The sequence below is a fragment of the Microcaecilia unicolor genome, chromosome 1 (genome assembly GCF_901765095.1).
Source record: "Microcaecilia unicolor chromosome 1, aMicUni1.1, whole genome shotgun sequence".
In the NCBI taxonomy this organism is placed as follows: domain Eukaryota; kingdom Metazoa; phylum Chordata; class Amphibia; order Gymnophiona; family Siphonopidae; genus Microcaecilia; species Microcaecilia unicolor.
The window spans coordinates 513,839,644-513,861,732 of record NC_044031.1 but is presented as its reverse complement, the minus strand read 5'-3'; the positions used below and the strand labels follow the sequence as shown (position 1 = coordinate 513,861,732).

At 42.0% G+C, this 22,089-nt stretch overlaps 1 protein-coding gene across 1 annotated transcript in view; it reads left to right on the top strand.

Moving 5' to 3' along the window:
* Positions 1-3,957, top strand: part of TRAM1 (translocation associated membrane protein 1) — a 117,979-nt gene extending 114,022 nt beyond the window's left edge. Inside the window, exon 11 of the mRNA XM_030215395.1 lies at positions 1,942-3,957. Coding sequence (XP_030071255.1) covers positions 1,942-2,015 — 74 coding nt within the window. The 3' untranslated portion in view covers positions 2,016-3,957. The remainder of the gene's footprint in view (positions 1-1,941) is intronic.
* Positions 3,958-22,089: the final 18,132 nt, after the last annotated feature.

Genomic DNA, 22,089 nt, shown 5'->3' with positions numbered 1-22,089 from the left:
GTAAGATGTTTTGCTGAGGAAACTAAGTTGCATACTTAATAAATTACACTGAAAGACTTCAATGCTGCCTTCCTCCTGCTCCTTTGATTTTCCATTTCATTTGCATCGTACCTCAACTATACACCTTCATTCACATTGACATGTGATACAGGGAGGAGGTTTCTCTCATTTTAACCCTGCTATTCTTGATTAGGGGCCACAGAACAGCTTACTCCAGAAACCGGAGGCCAGTGTAGAAAGCCACACATTAGAGCCATTTAATGATGATTGAGCACATGGTTTCTAATGCAGACAGCTGGTGCAATAAGATAATCATATACAGATTAGTGCACAAGTTCTGCATGCTTCAAATCAGAGTAAGCCTGCTGGACATAAGCATACAAAGTAGTGCAGAGGACAGCTAGCACTGTGCACATGTCTGAGCAAAACGAAAGTCTCAACACACAATCTAGAATGTTACCATATGGATAAATATCAGCCTTGCAAAAATTGCTTGCATATTAAATTTTTGAGGCTGGTACTTTATGCACAGAACAACGTTCCACTTCATGTGCAGATATTTTTTTTTCTTTTTTGTGCTCAGACCTGTGCATAGAACGGTCACTTCCTGTTAAGTATTAAGGGGCAGGCACTTTTATGCCCATAGTGTTTAAAAAAAAAACCAAAACTGGCATTTAATCCTTTCAACTATCCCAGGTTCTAGCAATTGTGCTCACTTTAAAATCTTGCAGCCAAATAACAGCCTTATTGGCATTCATTTTAATACGTTGTGCACCAGTGCTGTAAAGCAATGATAAGTGCTGTAAAGCAATGGAGTGGAGGACTGGCCTAGTGGTTAGAGCACCGGTCTTGAAATCCAGAGGTGGCCAGTTCAAATCCCACTGCTGCTCCATGTGATCTTAGGCAAGTCACTTAACCCTCCATTGCCTCAGGTACAGACTTAGATTGTGAGCCCTCCTGGGACAGAGAAATATCCATAGTGCCTAAATGTAACTCACCTAGAGCCACTACTGAAAAAGGTGTAAACAAAATCAAAATAAAATCTATTCTCAGGACAACTACATAAGGTATCTGAAAGTGCAGCTTGACCATCGGCCTCTTGACAATAAACTCCAATGAGTATTACATGGAAGTGGCAGCTTCCTGGATCTTTCTGTACTGTAGCAGTCTTAAAATTACACTTTGTTTTTATTTGTGATGATATTTTTATTTATTTAAAAGATTTCTATTCCGCATACAACTAGGCAGATCACAAGTCAACATACACAATAAAATAATAAAAACAAAAACATTGTCAGAGCAAATCTGTTACTTATAGGTATCTCCTTACCAGCAAGCTTTAGCAACCAACATAGTCACCCATGATGTCATATTTGGCTGTCTAGTTTGGGGACATGTGGCTTTTGCTATAAACAGTGAGCACAAGTCACAGTTGAACTTTGCACATTGTGTATGTAACACTGACAATCCTAGGACGGCTAAAACCCGGGGCGGATTGCCAATGCGCCCCTCCCCGGGTGCATTTTTAGCTGTTGGGAGCAGCCGCGCGGCTCTCAGCTCCGCTGGCTCCCTGCTCCCTCTGCCCCAGAACAGGAAGTAACCTGTTCCAGGGCAGAGGGAGCAGGGAGCCGACAGGCGCGCTGCTGCTCTCTGCACCCCTCCAGCAGCGTGCACCCGGGGCGGACCGCCCCCACTGCCCCGCCCTTAGTACGCCGCTGATATGTAAGATTGATACTGATCATGCACCCAAATGGTAAGGTGCAAAGCTATGAAACCAGAAATATCAGTCTTCAAGGTTTGAGGGCTTAGATGACTTTGAGCGAGTGACTGAATTTTCCTGTACTCACTGTATTAATAATGGAAAGAGAATGCATCTTCACTGTGATTCCTTCTATAATGGGTGAAAACAAAATGAAACTGACTAAGCTTCTTTTGTTTCAGAAAATGGTATGAATGGAACTGTGATGTCAAATGGAGCCGACTCACCTCGTAACAAGAAGGAAAAATCTTCCTAAGCAAAAATTATACACATCTCTGATGTTCCCAAAGAAATTTGCTTCTTACTATAACAGCACTCAAGGTCTTACTGTTACAGCAGAAGTACAGCTCATGTTTGGATTCTGTTCTGTATTTCATAAATTGTTAAAAATGGTTTTGGCTAAAGACAAAAAAATACATTGGGGACCAAGATATATACATTTTTTTTTTTTTTTACAATGAAGTATAGAAATACTGAAAATTAAAATGTTTTTTCTTACTGCCCCCCCCTTTTTTTTTTCCTTTTTTAGGCCAGTAAGGCACTTATGGCTCCTTTTGGTTGGCTTCTCAGTGACCTATCATGTTCTGTATCATTACGTTTCAAGTTCCTTCCCACACTGACATGCATAGGCATACAATTAAATTTACTTGAAATATGTCAGATATTTAGATCTCTTTTAGATTTTTAGCTTTAATCAGTAGTTGAAGTGAAAAGATTGAATCCCACAACCACTAAAAATGTTTATTTTGTGAGTAATATTGACAGTATAAATGTCGGGGCTTTTCTTAGCCACAACTATCAAACCTTTATAAAGAATAATAGGTTTGGATCAGTGGGCTGGCATGAGGCTAAAGGGCCTTTCACTTCCAGGTCACTGGTTCAATCTGGCTTTGATTACTGGTGACCAAAGCACATCTGGAAGCCAGTTGGTGGCCTATATGAAGTGGGTTGTTAGTCTCCAGTGGGCAAAATTGTCTACTTTGTTATGCACAAATGACTTAGTAGATTGACACCTTTGTAGTCTTAACAGAGAAATCAAGGACTGAAGTGGTCTCTCCAGAGCAGGACACATTGCCTAGCAGTGGAGGAAGATGACATTTCTGCTTGCTACCTGTGCTTTGGGCATAAATGGAAGACCTTGCTTTTTAGTGCAGTCAGCCCAGTATCTTTCTTCAGCACTAAATTTGTTTCTTAAACTGGCCTAAAGTAAATGCAGTCTGGTTTGAATTAACAATAAATTTAAACGTACTTTCTGTAAAGAAGCAAATGCCCTCTGTTTGCATACCTAGAACATTTACAATCTAAAAAATTGGTGACAAATGCTACATCTTTTCTCTTTCCCCCCAAAAAGAAATTGCAGATGGAGGAGTGAAATTGCTGTTCACAACATGGAGGACTTTTTGACTCTGTCACACTATGTGTGAAGCCAGAATGGTTTCTCCCCCGTGGTAGAAATACTGAACTGCAGGTGTGATGGACAGTGAGAAGACTTTGGTTATTCAAGACCCTTTTCAACAATTTGCCTGGATGTCAGAATTATTGGTTTTCCTCCACCTTTTGTTAGGAAGCATAAGACATGTTTCTCTATATAAGACATATATATATTTTGGATAAAAATAATATATATATTTATACATTTAATGAAGCTTTAAAAGCTTTAGAAAAAAAACAAGCTTGTTGGGTGTCCTTAGCCATGCTCTGGTAACTGAGAGCAGAGAGTCTTTTTGTTAATTGCTTCTTTCCTTTTCTGGAACCAGTTTTCTACATTTGTACTATGCTTAAAAAGTTTTATTAGTGTTTTGAGTTGAATTTTTCATAATTCTAGATTATTTTTCTGGCTATATTTGTTGTTAGTTTTTTATGACTTGTCCCCTCTATTATCCACCCAGCAGAATCAACAAAGCACCTGTAGTACGTAAGAAAGTTTATTTTTACTCGGCAGCAACTGGATTATTAGTTTGTGTAAATGTCATTCCAGTTTGTTATAGCTTGAACTGGACAGATGTAAAAGGATATCGCACCAAAATACATTATTTTTACCTACATTTTTCTGTATTAAGTATGTTAATTTTTAGTTTAATTATTTCTACCGGGCCGTATGTATGTTTTATGGTTTTCACACTAATAGAAGTTTAAGAAGAGCTTCATAAATAAAATTTTGACCTCCCCCCACCCCACCCCCCAGCATTGGCAAAAAAGCAAAATCTATTTCACTAGTTCTGCATGGGAGAAATGGAATTGTACTATGCCATCTAACTTTTTCGTACACCTTTTATAAACAAGTTTCAAGCCCATTATGTGTTCCATGGTCGTTAGAGACTGTATTTTGCAGTTTTTAAAAGCAGTTTACATATGCTTCATACTTGGGAAGAATGCTGCCCTAGCAGTGATCCATGTTAGCCGTAGAGCTGCACTCTGGAATTACCTCCAGGCCTTGGAACCAGCAGCGGTGCTTGAGTCATTTTGGTATGCAGTGTTCAAGGGAGGAGGAAGCTTATAAGAAAGTGAAATCTGTTTCCAAACTCATGGTTTAAGAAAGTACTGTAAGGACTAAAATTAAGTGTGACATTTTACTCAATACCAGACAGTGAAATATGCTCTAGTGTAACAATATTCACATCATACTATGGATTTGGTTAATTTTTTTTCTTAAGATTTAATTCTTTGATTTGGAAAGGGGAGTAAGTTTTTTAAAGGGCCCTTGTTTACCACAGCAGGTAACAAAGTTAAACACTTGCCTTGTGGCCATTTCCTGGGAGAGCCATTACCGTCATCTGTATAGGAGGTGGTAAGAGCTCCCGTGCTAACCCAGTGCTTAGTGCCAGGTAAGCCCCGGAGTTAAAACTCTCAAAATATTTTTTAAGCGCTGGAAATGGCGCACGGTGGGGCAGGAAAATACCACCGGGCTCCTGCAGTGGTGCCGCATTGGCACGCAGCAAGTCTGCAGCACCTTTATAAAAGGGCCCCTAAATGAGATTTCTGTATACACAATGCATTGGAGGAGAAAGCAAAACAGGCTACAGCTGACTTCAAACTATTTACAGGGGCCAGCAAGTCATAACACACACAATGTTTGACATCGTAGCTGTTTGCACTTTTCAAACAATCCGGCACTGCTTTCGGTCTTATACTTGCATTAGACTTTAGATATTAAGAATAATTGTTAGGAATAACTTTATAGTATAATTTTGTTCTAGTTTTGCATTCATAAATGATGCCTTATAAGACCGCCTTCTCTTGAGTTATATATTTTTGGGTTTGAAATTTAATTATTCACTTTTTCCAAACCCCAGCTCAAGGCAAGTTACAAGCAGGTTTGTTGTGCATTGTACAACTGAAACAGGTATTCAAAGTTGCAGGAGGCTACTCCATGTGCCAGTATTAGATTTGTGGTTAGGATGGGGGAATAGAGTCGGTATCCTAAGGGCTCCTTTTACTAAGCGGAGGTAAACCCAATGCGGGCTTACTGCTCACTATAATAGAAGTACTGCTAGGCTACCGCAGCAGCCCAGCAGTACTTCCCACCTCTACCGTACCGTCATTTCCAGTGCTACAAAAATTTATTTATTTTTGTAGCGCCGGACTGTACCCGGTGGTAATCAGTTACTTCCTGGTTAGCACAGGAGCCCTTACCACCACCTCAATGGGTGGTAAGGGCTGCCCACCTTCCCCTGAAATGGCCGCGCGGCAAGTACTTTACTTGCTGGCCGGCCATTTCCTGCAAGAAAGCAAGACCTTCCCTTTTATCAGCTGCAGTAAAAGGGGGCCTCAGTGTGCGTGTAAAACATGTGCCAGCTCCTTTTGCCGCAGCTTGGTAAAAGGGGTCCTAAGTGTTTGAATTTGGGCTTCATTTCATGAAGTTGTTCAGAGGCAGGAAATGCCTTTCCTGCATTGATAAATGCATTGATAACAATTTCCTTTCTCTTCTTATAGAAGACTGAATGTGAAGCTGTTTCATTGTTGGTGTGGATTATAAATTGGAAAAAGCACAGTATAATTAGGACTTCTATTCGTAGGTGTTTATAAATTGTAAATCGAGCTGTTTATTTTCCAAGTACTTAGGGGTTCTTTGGGGTACAAAATGTCACAATTTTATTCACGATACATGGGTACCTTATTTTGTTAGAATCAAATATGTAGTTATGCTTTTTTTTGTGTGCTGACTCAAGTGCCATAAACTGGAGGATACAGTGTAAACTAGGGAATGGGAACTAGGTGAAGTGGTGTTTTTCTGGTGTTTATGCAATAAACACCTATTTTACATTTTTTTTTGTACTGCATTTGTTTCTTGGTTAAAACCTTAAATCTGCCTTCTTCCTAGACATAAGAAGGGGTTGGATGTTGACAGAATGATTTCTTTGATAAAAGAATGTAAATTTATCCATTGATGTGGTACATATCTTTTAAAGAGCTTATGTGCTTGGGTGTGTCTCTGCCTTAAGGTAGTGTCTAGGACTGAGCTGCTAGTAAATGTCCTTTTCCCAAGGACCCTTAGGCTCTCATGATCAAAAGCAGACGCCGGCGCTAGAGGCTGTTAACGCCATACTAGCGCCGGAGTTTGCTGCCGACCCATGATCAGAGCCCTCGAGCGTGTGAAACAATGCACTCGAGGGCTCGTAGCGCAAGTAGCAACAGGGCTCTTAGCGCAAGTAGCCTGCAAATGCATGCTAATCGGCACTTAACGCATTCATCCCCAATGATCAGCGTCCAGCGCGCCAAAGATTGGGTCGCTGGCCACGGCAAACTGTACGCCAGCTCCGAGCTGGCGTTAGGGTTTGCGCCGATCATTGGGGAGGAATGGTGAGCCCTGTCCAGCATGCAGTTGCATGCTGGCAGGCCCCCGTTCCCCCCCCAAAGCAAACGCGAACAGGGGCTGGAGGTCCGGTGGACCTCCAGTCCCCCCGACGATCCCACCCCCATGTTCAGGGAGGGCTGGAGATCCGGTGGGTCTCCAGCCCCCCCAAACCCCCAGAAAATGTGAAGTGGCCACCACCGGCCAAACCCTCTCCCACCCAGCGAGCGACCGGGAGGGGGGCTGGAAGTCCACCCCAACTCCTCCCCCCCCCCCCCCGCATTGTCGTACCAATCCCTGGTGGTCCAGCGTGAGTAGGAGTAGTGACAACCCCCCTCCCGGCCCCCCTACCCTCTCCCACCCAGCGAGCGAAGCCACCCCAACTCCCCCCCCCCCCCCCCCCCCCAGCGTTTTCATACGAATCCCTGGTGGGCTAGCGTGCGTTGAAGTAGTAACAACCCCCCTCCCAGCCCCCCCCCCCCACCTTTAGTTGGAGGAGGGATGCAGCCTGCCTCACTCTTCCAGTGGATGACACCACAAAATGGCGGTGCCCAGCTGTGCCCATTGCATCCTGGGATACGCTGGGCAGGACTACAAACCATGTAAGGGAATCGCTCCCTTACATGGTCTGTAGCCCCGCCCAGTGCATCCAAGGATGCAATGGGCACAGCTGGGCGCCGCCATTTTACGGTGTCGTCCGCTGGAAGAGGAGGGGGAGGCAGGCTGCGTCCCTCCTCCAACTAAAGGTAGGGGGGCCAGGAGGGGGGTTGTCACTACTTCGACTCACGCTGGACCATCAGGGATTTGTATGAGAACGTGGGGGGGGGGGGGAGTTGGGGTCGCTTTGCTCGCTGGGTGGGAGAGGGAAGGGGGGGGCTGGGAGGGGGGTTGTCACTACTCCTATTCACGCTGGACCACCAGGGATTGGTAAGACAACGCAGGGAGGGGAGTTGGGGTGGACCTCCAGCCCCCCCCCCCCCCCGGTCGCTCACTGGGTGGGAGAGGGCTTGGCCAGCGGCGGCCACTTGATATTGTCTGGGGGGGGGGGGCTGGAGACCCACCGGATCTCCATCCCTCCCTGAACTTGGGGGGAGGGGTGAGATCGTTGGGGGGGACTGGAGGTCCGCCGGACCTCCAGCCCCCGTTTTGCCTTGCTCGGGGCAGGGTAGTCAGGGCTTGGTGATCCCATGGACCTCCAGCCCCTGTGTTTGACAGGTTTGGGCTTTTGACAGCCCAGACCTGTCGAACAAGTGCGGCAGATTGTGCTGAGTGCATGCTCAGGTACAATTCTCCCGCACTTCTACCCCTTGATCAGAGATAATTGCGCTGCTTAAATTTGCATGCATTATCTCTGATCATCGATGCAGAAAAGCTCTGCGCTGTTCCAGTGCTATTTTTAGAGCGCTGTTTGGAACAGCGCGTGGCTTTGGATCATGAGGGCCTTATTGTCCAGATAGTTTAAAGCAGACTTGTCCTCATCTGGTTTTAAGTACAATACAAAGCACAGGAAAATGACAAATTGGGCTTAGAGCTTAAAAAGTCTCTAGATCTGGAAAGGCAAGTGGAATGGAGAAGAAAACTGAACTCACAGAATTTATTTGTGCATCATAATTGCAAGACTGTCGAAGATGCGTACTGGTAGTAAGTCTTTTTATAAACCTTAAAGCTAAAGGAGATCTTAAATATAGAACCTAGAACAGTGTCCCTTGTTCATAATTACACAGGTGATCCTTGCGGATTTTCAAATGAGAGCCAGGACTGTCACCAGACAGAGTGACAGGCACTCTGGAGAATGGACTGGCTTAACTGTTGAGGCATACTCTGAGCAGTTCATGTCTTCCCCGGAGGTCATACTAGCTAAACCTCAGCCATTTCTACTACTCACTCTCCATGAAACCCCATCCTTTCACTTGCAAGCTAGCTCCCTTCCCAGTTTCTTAATCCTCCCACATTCTGTGAAGGCCTGCTTCCAGCAACACTATGATTCTGTTTTCTTTGGCACTATGACTTTCACTGAATTTGAACCATCTAGTGCCCAAATTCCCACATTGTTCTCATTCTCATAGGAGCACCATGTGGTTCAAACAGAAATGTATGGTGCCAAAAATACCCCCCCCCCCCCAGAACTAGCTGTTCTGAGGCAGTTAGGAGGAGAATAGGTATTGGGGGAACCAGGAGCGGCCCATGGCAGGCCTAAGCTGCAGCTGCTGCCCCCCCTTCTAAAAGTTTACCTTCATGGTCTAAAGCCAGCGGTAGCAGCAGCGATTCTAATACTCTGCCCTGCCGCCAATAGCGGCCTCTTCTGTACTGTGGCCAGCTTTTGGAACTTGAAGAAAGAAGGTAAAACTTGGGGTGGAGGAAGGAAGGGGGAGATGCCGTTCCCAGAAGAGTACCATCTGTGGTCCCCACCTCAGATGGCTTAATGGTCCGTCTGCCCCTGGGAGCCACACTTTGGCTCAGTGAGAACTTAGCTTCTAGGCCTTAAAATGTAGAATTACAGACACTGATATGTTGCTTTGCCAGGATACTAACAAGGGGTTTTCATTCTGATGCACTTAGTGAAACACTGCATAAAGGCTTTAACCCACCACCACATCACTGCATATAATGAAAAATAAATAGTATGTAAGAATAGAGCGTAACTTAATACTTTTTACTACATTCCAATCCTTCTTGACTGGTTCTGATTCCTTTTATTGGTTTAACATAAGCAGTGTCCAAGAATTTTTCATATAAGCTTTTTAAATTCTAGTGGTCCAGTAGCATAAATTTAACTGATTGTGATGATATAAGGAGGGAAAATCTATGCAGTGCTTGTGAGCTGTAGACCTCTTGGCAGACCCCACTGGATGAACTTGGTGTTCCTAGGGAAACCTGTGTGAAGGATAGGGCTTGCAGGTTAATGCAGAACTGGATGTTTGAGACAGCATCCCCACCCCTTGCTTTCACAACTCTGGAGAGGTGGGAGGAAATCATCATTGTCTAAGAAGCCACACCCCCTCCAAAATCTCAATAGACCACTGGGTAGGTCCCTTCAGGCGTGCCTAAACATCTCTAAGACATCTGAAGATGGGACCCATGGGTACCATATCTGTGTAATATTTTTAAAGTCAATACCTACAAAGAATTCACCTAATTGTAGGGGGCTATAAAGCTGCTGGAGCTCTGTATTAAATATTAAAATCAATATTTTTGACATTTTTTCTGGAGGGAAGGTAAGTTCTAATTATGTACTGAAGAAAAGGATGCCGCCACTTTTGTAGAGAAGGCTAGACGATATTTAATATAAACAGTGTATTTACAATTTTTCTGCATAGCTCAATGGGCTATTGCAGGAAGCATTTCTTGATAAGCAATATACAAGCCAGAATGAATGATCAAAACAAAGCAATGTAAAGCAAAGAAATCAGGATGCTATATACAGACAAAGAAAGCAGAGACAGACAAAGAAAAATTCAAAAATGCTTGCTACCTCTTTGTTCCAATCTGATTTTATATCGTTCTTCTTTGGCATCTGACCAATTCTCTCATACAACATTCCTGTGCAAGTCTCTGAATACCACAAACTGTTAATCATGTGCAGAACATCTGCTTTCACTTACTGCTCCCCCTTCTTTCCAGACTTTCTGGAGCCGTGCCTCTGGCTAATGTGGGCCCCATCATGTCCCAGGAGATTTTAGTGTTGAAACAGCTAGCTCTGCATGTTTTTTTGAAGCATTCCACTCCAATTTTTTATGCTTTTATTCAACATTTTTATGCTTTTATTCAACATCCTCCCTTTGAGGACTGATATTCCAGGCCTCAACACATCTGTTTCAGCTCCAGTCTGTTTTCTTACCTCCTTTCTAAATCTCCTCCCCCCTTGTTTGTGGCATTCAGTTTCTGCACGCTTTTTCAATATTTTTGGCTGACATATTAAAGTTCTATTTATTCTGAATTTCAGTTATCATTGTTATTTTAAAAACATCCTGGCACATCTTTGCAAACATGCTAATACATGTTGCATTAAACAGATTCAATTGTACTAGGGTACAAAATTTATATTTCCTTTGAATACAGACAGTGAGCTTCATCAAAGGGAAGTACACTGTCATTCTTATGTTTCATATAAGAACAATTATAAGGATAATGCCCAATTGCATTAGTTAATGTGGCATTAAAAATTACACAAATTAAAAGCATAACATTCCTTGAATCAGTTGTTACAACATTCTGCCTGTAAGTGCACTTTATCGGGGGAATGTGTTCAGTTGTCATACTATTAATCAGACACCAACATGATGTCTGTGGGCACTTGTCCATAAGCAATATAAATAGTCTCATTTGTCCAATGAAAGTTTTCATCATCCCTTACACAGGTATTATTGGGATCACAGTCATGGTGCCCACTCAATTTTATCATTGTAGTCCCATATATCATAGCTGGCAAGGACAAGGATGTGGGCACATATGATACAATCAGTCAGATTCAACATCTTGGCCGCTGCAACAAGTCTATTATCATATGTGTTCATTGTCCATTAACAAACAACAACATCCCAATACCATCATGTTTCGGGACATGTTTGTTTATTCTTTGTCCATTCCAATATTATTAGTTCGTCGAATATCTGATAAGTGTATCCAAGAAGTATGACCTTCCAGACAGGCAGCGGTCTGAGTAAGGGCCATGATAGCAAAAGGCCCTACATACACAGGATCCTTCCATGTTTTATGTGTAAAGTTCTTTCGTAGCACTAGGTCACCTACTTTAAAAGCACAAACATCATTAGTAGTTCCTGCCTGTGATGCTACATTTGTTCGGATCATATCACTTGTCAGGTTCAACATAGGTTGTAGCTTTTGCCAGTACTGAGCTGTGCTATCAGTACTTGCTGTCTGCATCGGGAAGAAATGACGTCCTGTCTGAATTTGGAATGGGGACAATTTTGTATGCCCATTAGGTTGGGCCCGTATTGTCATTAATGCTAATGGCAATACATCAAGCCATGTATATAATTTTCCCACCATTTCTTTATTGAGAGATTTTAATAAGACGCACAACCTGTTGAATCAGGTTATCAATTTTTAAAGTCCAAAATCTTTGCTCAAATTGTTGCCTCATTGTTTCTCTGTTCCAATGCATGGTTGCATGCCACTCAGCCAATACCTTAATCACCTGACTCATTGGCATACAAGGTAATCCTTCTTCTGCATTAAACCATTCACTTCCCAATTTCATACATCCTCTCTTCAACCATTTTTCACTTTCCTGTCCCTCTGGCTGCCACATTTCAATCTTATCTACATTCGTAAGTGGCCCTTCCTGTGTCTGTCTAGTATTATACAAAATCTTTTCACTTTGCTTAACCACCTCCGTTGCTGCTGCATCAGCCATTGCATTACCTAGTGCTTCAAAGGTTGGCTTTTCAGTGTGGGCCGGGGTCCACACAACTGCAGTTTTTCTACCTTCACGTTCCCTTTTTGCCAAAATTTCAAACAGCAATTTCCAATATGTGTAATGTTGTAGATTTTTACCTGCACTGGTTATCATCCCCCTACGTTGCCATTTTAATATATGATACTGTAGTGAACTTGCAACGTAACCACTATCAGTATATATAGTAACATTTTGAGTCATATCAGTGTGTTGTAAGGCCGTAATAACGGCTAAAAGTTCAGCATGCTGTGCAGTCTGATCAGGAGGGGTTTTATATTGTACTTGCATTATCTTTCTTAGATTCTCATCTACCTGCACGCAGGCAAAGCCTGCAACAGTCCTTTCACAAGCTCCATCTGTAAACCATATTAATCCATCAGATAAGGGTTCAAAAGTAAGACAGTGAAATGTAGGGATTTCTATAGTATCGATCTCACCCTTTTGATCGACAGGAAAAAGCAGATCTATCTTATTTCTCTGTTCTTTAGTTAATGGTATTATTCTTATATCTTGTCCTAAAAGTACTGCTTGATATTTTCCAAATCTAGTGGCTGTCAATGCCGTCTGGCTAGGGCTCAACAGCGTTTTAATCGTGTGGTTGGTATGTATTACAATAGGAACAAAAGGCATTTGTGCTCTCCATTTACCTACTGCAGCCACTATAGCTGTCAGTAACTTTGGTATTTCTTTCATTCCCTTCTCCACATGATTAAAAGAGCCTGACAAAAAAGCTACTGGTGCATTTACTTCATTGTTTTGATTAATCATAGCTGCCCAACTATTTCCCATGTCTTTTACCCACAAATGCACAGGTGATTGGATATCTATTACTGCTAACGGTCCTGGAGATAATAAATCCCTCACAATCTTAGCCAATACCATCTTATCCTGTTCTTCCAATACAATTAGTGTATTCTTTGGTGTGGCTGCGGGCAGTTTCAAATGTTTATAAAGTCTCATTACTTTTTGTGTATAATTTGGTATCCATTGTCTGCAGTAATTTAACATTCCCAAAACAGCACGTAACTGGGTAACTGTTTGCGGTACCGGAGTTTCATTTAAAATAGATATAACTTCCGGTATAATGACCTTATGTTCTGCTGAAACATTTTGTCCTAAAAAGGTGACAGTAGACTGAGCTATAACACATTTTTCCCTGTTACATTTATATCCTAACTCTCCTAATAATAAAAATAATTTTGTAGTCCAATCTAGGCATTCTGCTTCAGTCTCAGCAGACAGTAGAATATCATCTACATAGACAAACAATGACACCGTGTCAGGCAATTGACTCCTGAAATCCTTTAAATCCATCATTAGTTGTTTTGAGAATACCGATGGACTATCAGTAAAGCCTTGAGGCATCCTAGTCCACCTGTATGCCTCATTCTGTACTATAAATGACGTCAAATCCCTAGACTCTGGATGAAGAGGTATTGAAAAGAATGCATTAGACAAGTCAATAACAGTGTTATATGCATATATATTCTGGGTATGCAAAAGAGTAGCAGGATTTGCACAAATCGGAAATTGATTTTTTGTAACCTCATTTAGCTCTCTTAAATCATGTACTATCCTTACATTGTTTTCCCCTTTCGGGACAGGAAACAATGGGGTATTGTACGGGGATACTGAAGGTTCAATAATACCACATTTCAATAATTTATCAATGTGTTCCAAGGTTTTGGATACTAATTTAGGTCGTATGGGGTAAGGGTCTTGCTTCGGCCCCTTTGCCCCTTCTATTAATTCTATCTTATGGGGTTTTGCATTTATGGCTAGTCCATATGGTGAATCACTTGTACTCCAAATATGTTGTGGTAATTCTTCCATAACCCTTACTTTATTTTCATTATTCAACTGCTGGACCATGGTGAGCAAACTTGGTATTTCTTTATTTCCAAAATCTAAACACAATCCTAATTGAGACAATAAGTCTCTACCACACAAATTTACTGGGCAATCAGGTGCCACTAAGAAGGGTACCACAGCCTCCCTTGAACCGTGCGGTTGGCATTCCAAGCGCACCAGAGTGGGTTCTGTTAGCCTTTTTCTTTGTTCTATCCCCGTAAATCCCACTGTTGTTCTATACTGATTTGAAAGTTTAACTCCCTGTGGTTTTGCACACAATACAGAGGTACTCGCCCCTGTATCTATCAAAAATCTCACAGGAGTTCCATATTTGCCAATTGTCAATGTAATAAAGGGTTCCCTTGTGTCTAATCTGAAAATCATTCCCTCTTCCTGACACGGGTTTGCTTCCAGTCAATAGCATTGGTCTGGAATATTCTGCCAAGTTGGAAAAGCATTTACAGTGCCTTGTCTCTGTACTGCAGCCCCTGGTCCCTGTGATTGCATCACCGGCTGCTGTAAGGCAGTCTGCGGGGCACTCACAGGTATCCCTACTACTTGTGGCATTAATCCTTGCTGCGTTTGCATTTGTACTTGGGGCATTCCTGCATTCTGATAACATTCTGAAGCATAGTGACCATATTGCTGACAAATCATATTGTTCAGAGGTTATTAGAGATTTTAAATCACCTCTTTCCCTATTAGCCCTACACACAAAACTAGCTAGGACTGTGACTAATTTAAGCCAGATGGTCTCTTAACACTGCAGGAATCTCACTTAAAAAAAACAAAGTTAAATTGCAAAGACATTCCACATAGAGAACTAGAAACAGAATAACACATATTTTAAAATAAACAGAGATCAGAATTCCCTATAAGACAAAGAACTTATTTAAATCTAATCTAAAACAATCTTTTAAAAGGAACAAAACAAATTTCAGTTCTTTCAGACCTTTCTAACCGTTAGCTTAGCAACAGCCAGACACCGAGAAATCAAAAACAGATGACATTCCTCAACCTTCAGGCTGAACCAAAGGCTGATTTTCCTGTTCTCGCTGTATTTTTTCTACATCTGCATGAAGAAGATCTGCTGCTACAGAAAATAAATTCCAAATTGTAAGATGTTGTTCTAAGCTTTTCTTCTTCTTTTTATTTTGTTGTAAGTATTCCAGGAGAGATAATAATTTTGGACGATCAAATGATCCATACTGAGACCAGTTTGCATCATATTTGATCCATTTCTCATGTATTTTTTCAATCTGTTTTTTTTCTAATGGGAATAATTCTATGACATGCTGCAAAGGGGAGCATTTTTTTGAACTATCTAAATCTAAATACATAGCATACACAGGAGGCTTTTCTTTCTTATCTGCCCCTTTCCCTTTCATTTTATTCTGACTATTACAATTTCTCCTATAGAGCCACAATCTACAAAAATATACTAATGCACTTAAACAAAGAAAATATACAAAAAAGAAAACTACAAAGCTAAACAAATACCACTAATACGTCCACAATGTAAGCTTACTCACGCGTCTTCTTATTTCTCTTTTTAGCAAGCCCAGGAGTCGTCACCTGTATGTCCACTTCAATAGTTTGATCACTCCCAAATCCGTGGTACATAGTAATCAGGCGTAAACAACGCTTGCTCTCTCTCAAAATCCTGTAAAAAACTTCATTAACAACAAACACTTAATTTGTTCTTCGTCTCGCCTTCTCTTTTCCGTTTGCGGCCTACTCCTGGCTGGCTCGCCACTTTGAAGAAAAGGATGCCGCCACTTTTGTAGAGAAGGCTAGACGATATTTAATATAAACAGTGTATTTACAATTTTTCTGCATAGCTCAATGGGCTATTGCAGGAAGCATTTCTTGATAAGCAATATACAAGCCAGAATGAATGATCAAAACAAAGCAATGTAAAGCAAAGAAATCAGGATGCTATATACAGACAAAGAAAGCAGAGACAGACAAAGAAAAATTCAAAAATGCTTGCTACCTCTTTGTTCCAATCTGATTTTATATCGTTCTTCTTTGGCATCTGACCAATTCTCTCATACAACATTCCTGTGCAAGTCTCTGAATACCACAAACTGTTAATCATGTGCAGAACATCTGCTTTCACTTACTGCTCCCCCTTCTTTCCAGACTTTCTGGAGCCGTGCCTCTGGCTAATGTGGGCCCCATCATGTCCCAGGAGATTTTAGTGTTGAAACAGCTAGCTCTGCATGTTTTTTTGAAGCATTCCACTCCAATTTTTTATGCTTTTATTCAACATTTTTATGCTTTTATTCAACAGTACTGTTTTCAGGCTTTTGTTTCATTTTACTCATATGTTTTCATTGCTTCCTCACCCATGGCTCTTGATGTGATATTTTTTTTTCCTCTTTTAGTCCCAATGTCCATCTATGTCATTCTGTCTCATCTTCATATCTGATGCCATCTGTCTGACTGTGTCTGTCTTGCTCCCTTTACTTTCCCTACCCTTAGTTCACCCCTACTCTACATCCACCTTCTCTGGCACATCTATTGCCCCTTCCTAACCCTCCATCTCACCACTGGGTTTCTCCATCCTATTTGTCTCTTTCCATCATCAGTTCTGCACCCTGCTATCTCTGGCTCTTATCACTCTCTTCTGTGCTAGCACCATTCCCTGATTAGCTTCCCTTCCCAAGTCATGTCTTGCTCGTATTTTGTGTAATCCAGCCACATTCATTCCAAACATTGACCATAATTTCTTGCTCATTCCACCTTCCCTTTTCTTGCTTTGCCCATGGTTCTAGGGCAGGGCCGTGCCAATGCGGTAAGCGAGGTAAGCAAGGCAGAGGGGCACCTGCCTTTGAGGGGCACTGCTGCCCTGCGGTCCCTGCCTTCCACTCACTTGCAAAATCTTTTACCTGAAGTTGCAATCGCCCCTGCTCTCCTTTTCACGGTAGCCCCTTCTCTCCTTTTGGAAGTGAAAGCAACCGCAGCAGTATTCACTGAGGCAGGCAGGCTCTTCAAGTTATTTGAGAGAATGCAACCAAATTGCTATATATGCTGTGGTTTGGGGCTAACTCCTTACTCAGGGTGAGCTTCAGAGCTTGAACAGCATTCAAATTAAAGAGAACCTGAAATTTTAAAAGTGCTAAAAATAAGTTTTAAAAGTATTTGTATTAAATCTAATTGCAGAATTCAGGTGCTGGGAGTCTGTACTTGGTTGTCATATGCTCAGATTTGTTTAAATCATATGCAAATTAGTCCGTTTTTGGGAGGTTCTCATTTGCATATTTATGAATAAAAAATGATGGAAGTGTTTACAGCCTTAATGTTAGGGCATGGCTCTGATCAAAAGTGTGAAGTTTGGTCCAAAACTGAAGGGTTTAGTGTTTTTCACTAAAAATTCCCATTACAGTGTCTGTATGTTAATCTGCATTCAAATAGAGCTCTCTGATTGGATGATCAGCTTCTGTTAGAAATCTGCCAGGAAGGGAACAGAGTGAGACAGCAACTGACCCTCAGTTTGGCCAAGAGAGACATGCAGCTGTGAGTTCCTGTGTGTGTTGACTGAAATTATAAAAGACTGCCAGATTATGTGGTAAATGAGAAAATATGAATGAAAAGAGGTTGGTGGAGATTGAAGTTTGAGGTTTCTCTAGTGAAAAAGGATCTGAATATTTCAGGATTACTTGAAGTTTATGAAGAATAGAAAAGGGTGAATTTCAGTTTAAGAGTGTTTAAATCCTATAAGCTATATAAAGGCTAGGTAGATTTAAGTGACTGTAAGCAAGGAAACCTTAATATTTGATCTGAAATAAATATTTGATCAGAGACAAATGTTTGATCTGAATTATATCCTTTGGTGCAAAGGAGATTAGAAAAAGAATCTTTGGAAACTAAGAGGACTTTGCTCACATTTTGAATTAGCATTCCTATTTTGAGTTGGAAATCTTTGAAGTGTTATGAAAATACATTTTGCTTTAATGAAATTGCTAAACTTTAGAGTCAGAGACTTACCAATGAGGGATACATACAGTGCTATTTTTTCCTGAGGTCTGGCTTACTTGCCTGCTCCCTTCTGTTCCTGCTCTGCTAGATGGAGGGGGGGGGGTGCCAACTGATAGTCTGCAGGGGGGCACCAGAGACCCTAGGCACGGCCCTGTTCTAGGGCATATGGTAGCATGGGCACAAATTGTCAATAACAGAGTAGCAGCCTGATGTTTAGTGTAGGGTCCTGAGAATTGGGGAACTGGGTTTGATTCCCACTGCAACTTCTTATGACTTGGGCAAGTCACCTAATCTTCCATTGTCCCACATACAACATAAGTACCTGTATATCATATGTAAACCACTTTAATTGTAAGAGCAGGAAGATAATATATCAAATCCCATCCCCTTACATAAGAATAGCCATACTGGGTCAAACCAATTGTCCATCTAGCCCAGTATTCTGCTTCTAACTGACCAATCCAGGTCACACGTACTTGGTAGAAACCCAAATACTAGCAACCTGCTACCAATCCCAGGGCAAGTGGTGGCTTTCCCCATGTCTGTTTCAATGGCAGACCATGGACTTTTCCTCCAGGAACTTGTTCAACCAAGTGAAAAAAATATTTCCTATTTGTTTTTAAAGTATTTCCATATAATTTCATTGAGTGTCCCCTGGTCTTTGTACTTTTTTGAAAGCATGAAAAATTGATTGACTTTTACCCATTCTACTCCACTCAGGATTTTGTAGACCTCAATCATATCCCCCCCTCAGCCGTCTCTTTAGCCTTTCCTCATATGAGAGGAGTTCCATCCCCTTTATCATTTTGGTCACTCTACTTTGAACCTTTTCTAATTCTACTATATCTTTTTTTGAGATACGGTAACCAGAATTGAACAAAGTACTCAAGGTGAAGTCAAATCATCGAGCAATTCATAGACATAATAATCTTATTTACCATTCCTTTCCTAATCATTCCTAGCATCCTGTTTGCATTTTTGGCCACCACTGAACACTGGGCAGAAGATTTCAGTGCCTACAGTGACACCTAGATCTTTTTCTTGGGTGCTGACTCCTAAGGTGGGTCCTAGCATCAGGTAACTATGATTTATTTGGATTATTCTTCCCAATGTGCATCACTTTTCATTTGTCCACATTAAATTTCATCTGCCATTTGTATGCACAGTCTTCCAGTTTTCTAAGTTCTTCCTTCTGTTTTTCACAATCCGCATGTGTTTTTGACAACTTTGAATAGTTTTGTGTCATCTGCAAATTTAATCACCTCACATTCCGATTTCCGGATGATTTATAAATATGTTAAATAGCACCGGTCCCAGTACAGCTCCCTGCGACATGCCGCTATTCAACCTCCTCCATTGAGAAAAATGTCCATTTCACCCTGCCCTCTGGTTTCTGGCGTATTCCCTTTCTAGCCTTGGCATGCTTGCTTTTACCATCCTTTTTCGCCCTGGTGGTTTTTTTCTCCAGTTGTGATGTTATTTAGTGACATCGGTTTTTTTTTCTGTAAAACTGTCTTTCAGAAATATGTATAGTAAAACTGTTGTTATCATAGTTTGATAAGTATCTCACGGTAAACTGTTTTGGACCTGTGGAGGGAGCTACTGGTATAAAATTACCTTGATTAGATTAAACCTGTTGAGTCTTACCTACCCTCCTCCCTCCCCTCCCCCCCCCCCCCCCCCCCCCCCTATTTCATTGTGACTGGGAATCTGAACAAGGCGGTGAAGTTGCAGTTCTCACTTTTGTCTGGAATCTGCCTGGCTGCATCTGAGCGTCTTCCTTTTTCCAGCCTCTACCCCACCTCCCCTTTCTTGGTTTGCTAAAAGAACTTGACTCACCCCTGGTCATGGTGAGTTTTACCTCTGGGCTAGATTTTCACAGTTTTTTTTTTTTTTTAATTTTTGAAGGATTCCATACAACAACAGTATAAAACACTAAAGTACAATCCCACATTTTTCCAGCAACTGAACAACAAAACATTTCTTCTAGTAAGAACCCTTGAATTTTTTCAAAACAAAAAAAAATCACACCCCACCAACCCCTACCCCCACCACTATAACTACTTCCCTACTATCATGAATCTAACCTACGCAAGGTGCCACCATAAAGAAAATCATCCCTGCCCATCTTTTGTCACAGACAGTATACAATATAACAGAAAGTCAAAGTCTGTGTTATATACAGTGGTGGAAATAAGTATTTGATCCCTTGCTGATTTTGTAAGTTTGCCCACTGACAAAGACATGAGCAGCCCATAATTGAAGGGTAGGTTATTGGTAACAGTGAGAGATAGCACATCACAAATTAAATCCGGAAAATCACATTGTGGAAAGTATATGAATTTATTTGCATTCTGCAGAGGGAAATAAGTATTTAATCCCTCTGGCAAACAAGACCTAATACTTGGTGGCAAAACCCTTGTTGGCAAGCACAGCGGTCAGACGTCTTCTGTAGTTGATGATGAGGTTTGCACACATGTCAGGAGGAATTTTGGTCCACTCCTCTTTGCAGATCATCTCTAAATCATTAAGAGTTCTGGGCTGTCGCTTGGCAACTCGCAGCTTCAGCTCCCTCCATAAGTTTTCAATGGGATTAAGGTCTGGTGACTGGCTAGGCCACTCCATGACCCTAATGTGCTTCTTCCTGAGCCACTCCTTTGTTGCCTTGGCTGTATGTTTTGGGTCATTGTCGTGCTGGAAGACCCAGCCACGACCCATTTTTAAGGCCCTGGCGGAGGGAAGGAGGTTGTCACTCAGAATTGTACGGTACATGGCCCCATCCATTCTCCCATTGATGCGGTGAAGTAGTCCTGTGCCCTTAGCAGAGAAACACCCCCAAAACATAACATTTCCACCTCCATGCTTGACAGTGGGGACGGTGTTCTTTGGGTCATAGGCAGCATTTCTCTTCCTCCAAACACGGCGAGTTGAGTTCATGCCAAAGAGCTCAATTTTTGTCTCATCTGACCACAGCACCTTCTCCCAATCACTCTCGGCATCATCCAGGTGTTCACTGGCAAACTTCAGACGGGCCGTCACATGTGCCTTCCGGAGCAGGGGGACCTTGCGGGCACTGCAGGATTGCAATCCGTTATGTCGTAATGTGTTACCAATGGTTTTCGTGGTGACAGTGGTCCCAGCTGCCTTGAGATCATTGACAAGTTCCCCCCTTGTAGTTGTAGGCTGATTTCTAACCTTCCTCATGATCAAGGATACCCCACGAGGTGAGATTTTGCGTGGAGCCCCAGATCTTTGTCGATTGACAGTCATTTTGTACTTCTTCCATTTTCTTACTATGGCACCAACAGTTGTCTCCTTCTCGCCCAGCGTCTTACTGATGGTTTTGTAGCCCATTCCAGCCTTGTGCAGGTGTATGATCTTGTCCCTGACATCCTTAGACAGCTCCTTGCTCTTGGCCATTTTGTAGAGGTTAGAGTCTGACTGATTCACTGAGTCTGTGGACAGGTGTCTTTCATACAGGTGACCATTGCCGACAGCTGTCTGTCATGCAGGTAATGAGTTGATTTGGAGCATCTACCTGGTCTGTAGGGGCCAGATCTCTTACTGGTTGGTGGGGGATCAAATACTTATTTCCCTCTGCAGAATGCAAATAAATTCATATACTTTCCACAATGTGATTTTCCGGATTTAATTTGTGATGTGCTATCTCTCACTGTTACCAATAACCTACCCTTCAATTATGGGCTGCTCATGTCTTTGTCAGTGGGCAAACTTACAAAATCAGCAAGGGATCAAATACTTATTTCCACCACTGTAAAGCATCTAGCCAATTTCTGCATAAGGTCCATTGTAACTTATAACTACTACTACTACTTAACATTTCTTTAGTGCTACTAGGGTTACGCAGCGCTGTACAGTTTAACAAAGAAGGACAGTCCCTGCTCAAAGGAGCTTACAATCTAAAGGACGAAATGTCAAGTTGGGACAGTCTAGATTTCCTCAATGGAGGTGTAATGGTTATGTGCCGAAGGTGACATTGAAGAGGTGAGCCTTGAGTAAGGATTTGAAGATGGGCAGGGAGGGGGCTTGACATATGGGCTCAGGGAATTTATTCCAAGCATAGGGTGAGGTGAGGCAGAAAGGGTGGAGCGTGGAGTTGGCGGTGGTGGAGAAGAGTACTGAGAAACATGTAGCCATTTTGTCTCATGTTTAGCCCTTTCTGAGCACACTACCAAAACCCTTATCCACATTCTCTTCACATCATGCTTAGACTAGTGCAGCTTGCTTCTTACAGGTCTCCCACTAAGCCATCTCTCGCCCTCC